Consider the following 9,545-nt stretch of genomic DNA (forward strand, 5'->3'; position numbering starts at 1 on the left):
CACTTGTGCTGCTTTTATTGCATGCTGCAGTATCCATTCTTGGATTCAACTACCTTCCCAATAGCGCAGAAATTAAGTGCATTGAGAGTGAGAGACAAGCACTCCTCAACTTCAAACATGGCCTCATAGATGACTCTGGCATGCTGTCTACATGGAGGGACGATGGCAATAACAGAGACTGTTGCAAATGGAAAGGCATTCAATGCAACAATCAAACTGGTCATGTTGAGATGCTTCATCTCCGTGGTCAGGATACACAATATTTGATAGGTGCAATCAATATCTCTTCATTGATTGCCCTTGAAAATATTGAACACTTGGATCTCAGCTATAATTATTTTGAAGTGAGTCATATCCCAGAACTCATGGGCTCGTTCACCAACTTAAGATATCTCAATCTCTCTGCTTCTTCATTTGGTGGGAGTATTCCTTCTGATATTGGAAAGCTTACACATTTACTGTCTCTTGATCTAGGTAAGAATTATCTCCATGGACAAATCCCTTATCAACTTGGAAACCTTACACATTTACAATATCTTGATCTAAGTGATAATGATCTAGATGGGGAACTCCCTTATCAACTTGGAAATCTCTCACAGTTGAGGTATCTTGATCTTGCGGGGGGGAATTCATTCTCGGGAGCATTTCCTTTCCAAGTTGGGAATCTTCCTTTGTTGCACACTCTTGCACTTGGTGGCAATTTTGATGTGAAATCTAAGGATGCAGAGTGGTTGACTAATCTTTCTTCCTTGACAAAACTTAGGCTAAGTTCACTACACAACCTTTCCTCTTCTCATCACTGGCTACAAATGATCAGCAAGCTTATTCCAAACTTAAGAGAGTTGAGGCTAGTTGGTTGTTCTCTTTCAGATACAAATATTCAATCTCTGTTTTATTCACCTTCCAACTTTTCCACTGCTCTTACCATCCTTGATCTTTATTCAAATAAGCTCACATCCTCAACATTTCAACTGTTGTCAAACTTTAGCCTTAATCTTCAGGAGCTTTATCTTGGTCATAATAACATTGTTTTGTCATCTCCTCTCTGCCCAAACTTTCCGGCTCTTGTTATCCTTGACCTTTCCTATAATAATATGACATCATCAGTCTTTCAAGGTAGTTTCAACTTCAGCTCAAAACTTCAAAATCTTTATTTGTATAATTGTAGTCTTACGGATGGAAGTTTTCTTATGTCATCTTCTTTCATTATGAGTTCTTCATCTTCTCTTGTATCCCTTGATCTCTCCTCAAATCAGTTGAAATCATCAACTATATTTTACTGGCTCTTTAACTCCACCAATCTTCATAACCTTGACCTTGGTTATAACATGTTAGAAGGTCCCATTCCAGATGGATTTGGGAAAGTAATGAACTCTCTTGAAGTTCTTCACTTCTCCGGTAACAAACTGCAAGGAGAGATTCCAACTTTCTTTGGGAACATGTGCGCATTGCAGAGTTTATCCCTCTCATATAACAAGTTGAATGGGGAAATTTCTAGCTTCTTTCAAAATTCTTCATGGTGCAACCGAAACATATTTAAGAGCTTGGATTTATCTAATAACCAGATTACTGGCATGTTACCTAAAAGCATTGGTTTTCTATCAGAGTTGGAGGATCTTAACTTGGCTGGGAATTCTTTGGAGGGTGATGTCACTGAATCCCATCTTTCTAATTTTTCCAAATTAAAATACTTGTTCTTATCAGAGAGCTCGTTGTCTCTGAAATTTGTCCCGAGTTGGGTTCCTCCATTCCAATTAGAATCATTGGAAATCAGATCTTGCAAGTTGGGCCCCACTTTTCCTAGTTGGCTCAAGACTCAAAGTTCTTTGTATATGCTTGATATTTCTGATAACGGGATTAATGACTCTGTACCAGACTGGTTTTGGAATAAGTTGCAAAATATGGGATTGTTAAATATGTCTTCCAATTATCTCATTGGTGCAATTCCTAATATATCGTTGAAGCTTCCTCTCAGACCGTCTATACTTCTGAATTCAAATCAGTTTGAGGGTAAAATTCCGTCATTTTTACTACAAGCTTCCGAGCTGATGCTCTCTGAAAATAATTTTTCAGATTTGTTTTCATTCTTATGTGACCAAAGCACAGCTTCAAATTTGGCCACTTTAGATGTGTCACGCAATCAAATAAATGGGCAACTGCCAGATTGTTGGAAATCAGTAAAGCAATTACTGTTCCTTGATTTAAGCAGCAATAAATTGTCAGGGAAGATTCCTATGTCCATGGGCGCCCTTGTTAATATGGAAGCCTTGGTTTTACGAAACAATGGTTTAATGGGTGAGTTGCCTTCTTCTTTGAAGAATTGCAGCAGTTTATTTATGCTGGACCTGAGTGAAAATATGTTGTCGGGTCCAATACCATCATGGATTGGAGAAAGTATGCATCAATTGATAATCTTGAACATGCGAGGAAATCACCTCTCCGGAAATCTACCCATTCATCTCTGTTATTTGAACCGTATTCAATTGTTGGATCTTTCAAGGAATAATTTGTCAAGAGGAATTCCATCATGCTTAAAGAATTTCACTGCAATGTCTGAACAGAGCATCAACTCAAGTGACACTATGTCTCGTATATATTGGTATAATAACACTTACTATGAAATTTATGGTAGTTACTCATTGGAAGGTTATACACTTGACATAACATGGATGTGGAAAGGTGTGGAACAGGGGTTCAAGAATCCAGAGTTAAAGCTCAAGAGCATTGATCTTTCCAGTAACCATTTAACCGGTGAAATACCAAAGGAGGTCGGATATTTGCTTGGGTTAGTTTCTTTGAATCTATCAAGAAACAATTTGAGTGGAGAAATTCCTTCTCGGATTGGGAATTTAAGGTCACTAGAATCACTTGACTTGTCAAGAAATCACATCTCTGGGAGAATTCCTTCTTCTCTTTCTGAAATTGATTATTTGCAAAAATTAGACTTGTCACACAACTCTCTTTCTGGAAGAATCCCATCAGGAAGACATTTTGAAACCTTTGAAGCCTCTAGTTTTGAAGGAAACATTGATCTTTGTGGTGAACAACTTAACAAAACTTGTCCTGGGGATGAAGATCAGACAACAGAAGAGCATCAAGAACCACCAGTCAAAGGTGATGATTCAGTTTTCTATGAGGGATTATACATCAGCTTGGGGATTGGATACTTCACTGGATTTTGGGGCTTATTAGGGCCATTACTACTGTGGCGTCCTTGGAGAATTGCTTACATCAGGTTTCTGAACAGATTAACAGACTATGTATATGTATGTTTATTGTGAATGTGGGAATTGTTGCTGATCGCTCCAAGGCAAAAAGGTATGTTCTAGATTTATTTGTCAATTTCATGGTTTATGTTCTGACTTTGTTTTATTTTACATATATCAAGAAATTGCTTCACTGATCAAAAAGAGCAATATGGATTTCACTTAGAGGAGGCCAAGAATAATAATAATAATAATAATGTAATCTAATTATTATTTGACTTGTAACTTTTTTTTAATTTTTCACAAAGAAAAAATATACAACTATGTTAAGCATAAAAACATTACTATCTAATTAATTTTATCATTTATATAAAAATAAATAAATATTTTTTTATTCCTAATTATTAGAAACATAAACTCTTTCAAATATATTAATTAGACATTTATAGAATAAACAAATAGATGCATTTTTTTAAAATGATTTTCCATAATTATAAATGTACACTTACACATTACAAATATTTTATTATTATCTTTAATTTCTTTTTATCTCACTTTTTACTATCACATTATATTACCTATTATACATACACTTCTCTTTCTTTTTTCTTTTTGTCTCCCTAAGTGTCAACTAAGATGACATGTATTATTTATCAATATTTTTTTCATAAATTTTAAGGGGACCGTAATTCTTTTAACATGGTATTTTAATTACAGTTCGTGAAAAAACTTGGGGGCCATGGTCCCTGCATGTATACTTCCATTTTCATATTTGTATGAAAAAATATAATTCTGTTTATATCTTGTAATTAATCCAGCACATTAATTGCTGTAAAAAAAATGCTGATTGTTGCAGATGTGCTGTACGCTTCTGATCAGACAAGAAACCATCGTTGGCAGCTACAAATGCGAGATAATTCTTTAGTATAGGAGTTTACAATGTTTTGTATTTAAGTAATGAACTGCAAAATCTTGTTTCCAGAAACTTAGTATGCTATTGCTGTATTTATTGTATAATATATTTGTAATGCTGTTTGTTTTTCATTATTGTGCTTAGATCTGTGATATCTAAAATTTCACCTCTTCATATTCATCTTCAACAATGTTTTCTACAATATTCTGCTAGTGCAGCTATACTTAACTGTGAATCAAATTTGTGCATGAGAAGAAGAATGCAAGATACCCTATTTGTTCCTAGTTACTACCAGTATGTTTGCATCCTTGTGTTAGACCCCTTCTGTACATGCACTTATGCTTTGCCAAAAGTAGCTAGCAGAGCATTAAAAATTGCATCAAGCTAGTGTTAGGTTGCTGGTCTTGTCATATTTTATCTATTTATCTCACAATTATCACGAAGATAGAAAAGGGTACATCTGTAAATGAAATTCACACAATGAATGCTAATTTGAAATTCTCTCTCTTCCGTTGCACCAATATGAGAGTACCAATTAGATCCCATCATCTAGTCCTTATTTTAGGAATAAGTTTCGTAAGAAAAGGGAAAGGATCATAGGCAGTCTAAAACACAACTTCATTCCATGCAGTTTTGCCATTTCTTTTGCAATTTTCATTTTTTAATTTGTATTCTGCCATTTAAATTGTTACACTTTCTAAATGTTGTAAACTATCAAACTTCTAGTTTTATAAGAAGTCTGTCTGCAATAAATGGTATCATTAGTAATTAGTACATATTCTCACTGGTATCACTGAAATATCTATTGCAATACTAATTTTTCTTTTAGGCGAAGTCTCCCTAATTTAGGAATAAATGCCTTAATTTGTAGTCTGTGCAAAACATTAGTGTAAAGGTAAATTAATATTGCATATATCGTAATTTGATAAAATAACACATCATATTTTTTGTGGGTTTACATAATTGTTTTTTTTTCCTTAAAAAATTAAGGATTTTTTTAGTACTTTAATATATAAATTTTTTTTGTATATATTTTAGTGCTTGTAATTTTAATATTTGAATTTATAGTTTGTTATCAACTATCAATAGGTTAAGAGTGATGTTGGTAGTTCATTGTTCTGTCCACGATATCAATTGTTTGACATGCTATTATATGTAAATTTTTTGGTAAATTGAATTTTTAAATTCTCATATGTCTAAAATAATTGATGATGTTAGATTAATTGATGAGAAATTTAAAATATAATTTACTAAAAATAATTACATATTATTTATTGTTAAAATCTTTATAAGTCAATTAACCGTTAATGTAATTCCATGTTATGTCGTCAATTAATATTTTTACTTGACAATAAAGACTAAATATATTTTTTTAAGTTTGACTAGGACTAAAATAAAAAACTTTGAAAAACTAAAGCAGAAAACACACTAATTTATAGTAGCCAAAATGATGTTTAAGCTTTGTTTGTGTTAATTTTACAACGACTTTTTCTAAGCATATGCATGATGCTCGTTAAAGTGACAAACTCAAATACCTTTATAGTAGCCAAAATGATGTTCAAGCCTTGTTTGTGTTAATTTAATGACATTACAAAAATTCTCTTGATAATGTAAAAATAGAATCATATTTATATTTTTTATTTATTAAAATTTTTAACATCATTTTTTTGTCGAATTATCTGATGAAATTTTAGTTATTACAACATGCTGCTACAATATGAACTATATCTTCATGAACCTGTAATTAATATACGAAATAATTTTATTACACAATTATATCATTATTGATATTTTTATTATAAATTCTAATGTTTTTTCTTGAAGAATGGTAAGATTTTGTAAGAGTAATTTTTTAAAAGCCATGTTTTAATTAAAGAAAAAAAAATCAAATCACAACATATAAGAAAATATTTAGTAGACGTGATTGATTAACATGACAGTATCAAATGAAATAAGAATGGTTTCCCTCTCATATTTTCATTTAAAACAATTATATATACAGGTTAATTAATTTTTTTATATAAAATATATAGTTATGCAATTTATTAATTAACATAATTTTGTATGTTTAAGCTTGTTATTATTTTACTCCTCCACTACTTATTTTCTGGATATATTCATGTTAATTAATCCCTATTAAATATTTTAATCCCCAACATATGAACACGGAAGATTCCAGCCAAAAGACATCATTGAACACAGAGAATACAACCTTTTTTTTTGGTCTAGAAGAATACCACCTGTTTAAGAGAACATGCATCTACAAGTTATTGGTGATTTTTTTTTCTTATGGGTTAGAAAATTAAGCTCGCCAATCACATCAAAAAGAAAAATTAAAACACGTCCACAAAAATATTTAAATCAAAAGAAAATTAAACGAAACTCACGCTGATACATTAGTTTGTGGCAAAATTCTGTCTTCACCGTATTCTTTTTCCATACTAGGGTCTGTTGACTGATACATCAGCTAATCGCTATAAAGTTTCAAATATATCAACCAAATATAGAGATAAATGCCACAAAATCAAAATTTTTTTAAAAAAAACCAGTGCATTTACATTACCTGAAATTCTTTGAATGGTATCTGCTCCAAGAGAAAATCTAAAAGCAAATTTATTTTAAATGATATAAAAATACAATAAAAAGAATATTTTGACACCAGGAAATATGTAAAATGAACAAATAAAGAGAAAAATATTTATGTTCACAATATAGCATGCTAAACAGAATTATCAATTGTTAATGGCACAACGACGTGTAAACTAAGACAAAGGCTCTAAGTGAATTCTCTTTTCTCTCAATATTTTATCCCGAGTAGTGATTTTTACATCACATCTTAACCTAAAATCATAAGATTCATATTTATAATTTTTTCTTCACTTCTTATATAGTACTCAACTTTTTCATTTCTATATCATGTGAGACTTGTGCTCGTACTTGTACTTTAATAATCTTTTCCCTCAAGTTTGTGTCTCTTTCACATGTTAACCTTTTCCTAGAGCATAAGCCATTTTCAATTCAGAAATATTCAATGATGACCCTTAGAGCTTAATTGTTACTGCCCCCAGCTTGTCTAGCCATTGTTATAACATGTTCTAGTATTTTGCATTATTGCAACACCTGCAACTTGACATTCATGCATGAATTCATCCGTCAGAAAGATTTTTGATATAAATAACTCTATATACATGAATCTATCGACGCCATCTTACTCGTCTAAGTCGGTGACCAAGTCGAATCATTGACTCTGATATCAATTTTTTGAAAAATCAAAAAGAATAAATACGAGAGAAATTTTCCGCAATAGGTCACCAAACAAATTATATAAGTTAACTTGACACCATCATCTTAACACTCCAATGCTTATTTTTGAATAAAAAAACTGTAGGTGGATTCTAGAATAATTTTAAAAGCATAAGAGATAGGCAAAACCAAAACATAGTTTTCGTTCACAAACTAAACAGGATCTAGACTTGTATGGGAGCCCCTCATTTCCAAAATCCAACCCCATCCTCTATTAGCTGTCCCAATCATAGAAGTAACACAATGCATAATATTAATTTAAAGCATAACAAACTATATATGTTCAAGACCCAACCACTAATGTAAAGTGTGCTAAGCCAGTTCGTATACATACGCAGTAGGGTTAGCTACGTTAGAGCCTAACAGAACAGAATACTGAATGGCTGGTTCTGGAATTTGATCAATTACAATGTAATTCGGTAAAATTTGTTTTAAAACTTCATAGAAAATATCTTTTTTTCTATGCTCATTCAACCCTGCTCTTAGACATTAACTTATTTATAAGTAGAAATCAGAATGCAGGGGAGAGTGAATATGATACGGCTTACCAGTAGGAAGAGGACTTCTAAGAACACCTGAGAAGTGTAATGTACAACAAGAATACAGTCTCGTGGGAATCAATTTTCAATTTCCCATGAATTTAGATAGCGAACTAGTAATTATTATAATTTCGAAAACAAAAGTGGTCTGAAGATCAACATGTCCTCACTTATACAAACTCAATCGATGGCACAAAAAAACAAAATTCCTGTTCAATTTCCATTCCATGTCTGGAGCAAAAGTACTTCCACAACAGCAATGGGAACAAAATAGCGTGCATAATGCAAATTGGTATTAATGACTGCTACAATTTTGTAATCTGCAGCATATAACAAAGCTTTGGAGGATGCTATTGCTGTTCTTATCCAAATTGCAATTAATGCCTATTGATTCTGGGGATTGTAATTTCTTTTTGCTTACATAGTACCTTTTTGTGTTGAGGATTTCTTCCTCCCATTAATAACAAAAAGTTTGGTTGTTGACAATTTAGCAACTCTGATTTTAATATATGATAACATATTCTGATCCACGTGAGTTAAGGGTGAAAGATTAACTAAAATAGTAATAGGATTTGGTGCTATGTTTTATTCAAATTCAGCTGAAAAGTTCATGATGTGACATTTTGTTGTTAGGTCCAATCCAATATTGTTCTAGAGGATTCTAGTAGTTTCGGTGATGTCTTATATGTTTTACAACTTCTGTTTTTATTTTATATTTTCGCTTCTCTAAACTGTCTTCGTTTTTAACTCAAACGAGATTATTTCTTTTATATTTCTAAGAGAAAAATTTCTTATCTGCTCGTTACAGACAATGGTTATGATATCTATATGTGTATAATAAATTCAGTTAGCACTGCTGATTTTGTATGCTCTTTTTCCAATCTACTCTGATGTCTTATCAATAAATATTCTGGAAATGGCTATCACATAGACGCCAAGCACTTTAATTGCATAATTCTAACATCATGTTTTAGAGCTGACTCTTTTTGTTATATTTTTCTCAGTGCAAGTAAAACTCTGGAAAAGAGCTGCACTAGAGCAATGTTTTGTTTCCACAAATTAAGAACCATATATGACAGAAAGCTTTTTTTTTTCTTTATTTGGAGCTAAGGATAGTATGACAAAAGTTTCTGTAACAATATTATGTATGTAACATGTCGTCAATTGGAATGAAGAATTATGCCTAATCTGATGTTTATGCTTCCAAGTCTCCCATTCAGGATCAAGCTTCAGGCACCAAAGAGAAAAGTGGCGATTTTAAAGATTGTTGTGTCTCTGAACATCAAGCCAGAGACAAATGTGGTGCAGCAGGATGTAACAGACAAGTAAATACACTATATAGAGGACGAGTTGTATCAAGTTTCCTAAAGATGATGGTATATATATGCCGAAAAAGCATGGCATGACAAGTTAAGAACAAGCAATGATGTAAAATTCATAAGCTCTTTGATATTGGACCTTAAAAATGGTTGGACAATAAATAAAATGAAGTGAAGATAGCTGGATGTTGACCAACTTCATTTTCACACCTTTGTTGATAAGACTGAATCAAGGTATAGCCGTAGAGGACGAGGAGAACCTCAA

The 9,545-nt window shown here is 32.1% G+C and overlaps 1 protein-coding gene across 1 annotated transcript; it reads left to right on the forward strand.

The window, feature by feature from the left end:
• LOC114390860 (receptor-like protein EIX1) lies at positions 1 to 4,319 on the forward strand. The gene is made up of 2 exons (XM_028351768.1): positions 1 to 3,318; positions 4,063 to 4,319. Exon 1 carries the CDS (start codon positions 141 to 143, stop codon positions 3,279 to 3,281), a length of 3,141 nt encoding a protein of 1,046 aa, XP_028207569.1. The 5' UTR covers positions 1 to 140; the 3' UTR covers positions 3,282 to 3,318; positions 4,063 to 4,319.
• Positions 4,320 to 9,545: the final 5,226 nt, after the last annotated feature.

The sequence above is a fragment of the Glycine soja genome, chromosome 16 (assembly GCF_004193775.1).
Source record: "Glycine soja cultivar W05 chromosome 16, ASM419377v2, whole genome shotgun sequence".
Classification (NCBI taxonomy): domain Eukaryota; kingdom Viridiplantae; phylum Streptophyta; class Magnoliopsida; order Fabales; family Fabaceae; genus Glycine; species Glycine soja.

Excerpts from the sequence above, each read along its gene's own strand:
- LOC114390860 (XM_028351768.1), top strand. The coding sequence starts at position 141 with ATGCTGTCTACATGGAGGGACGATGGCAATAACAGAGACTGTTGCAAA.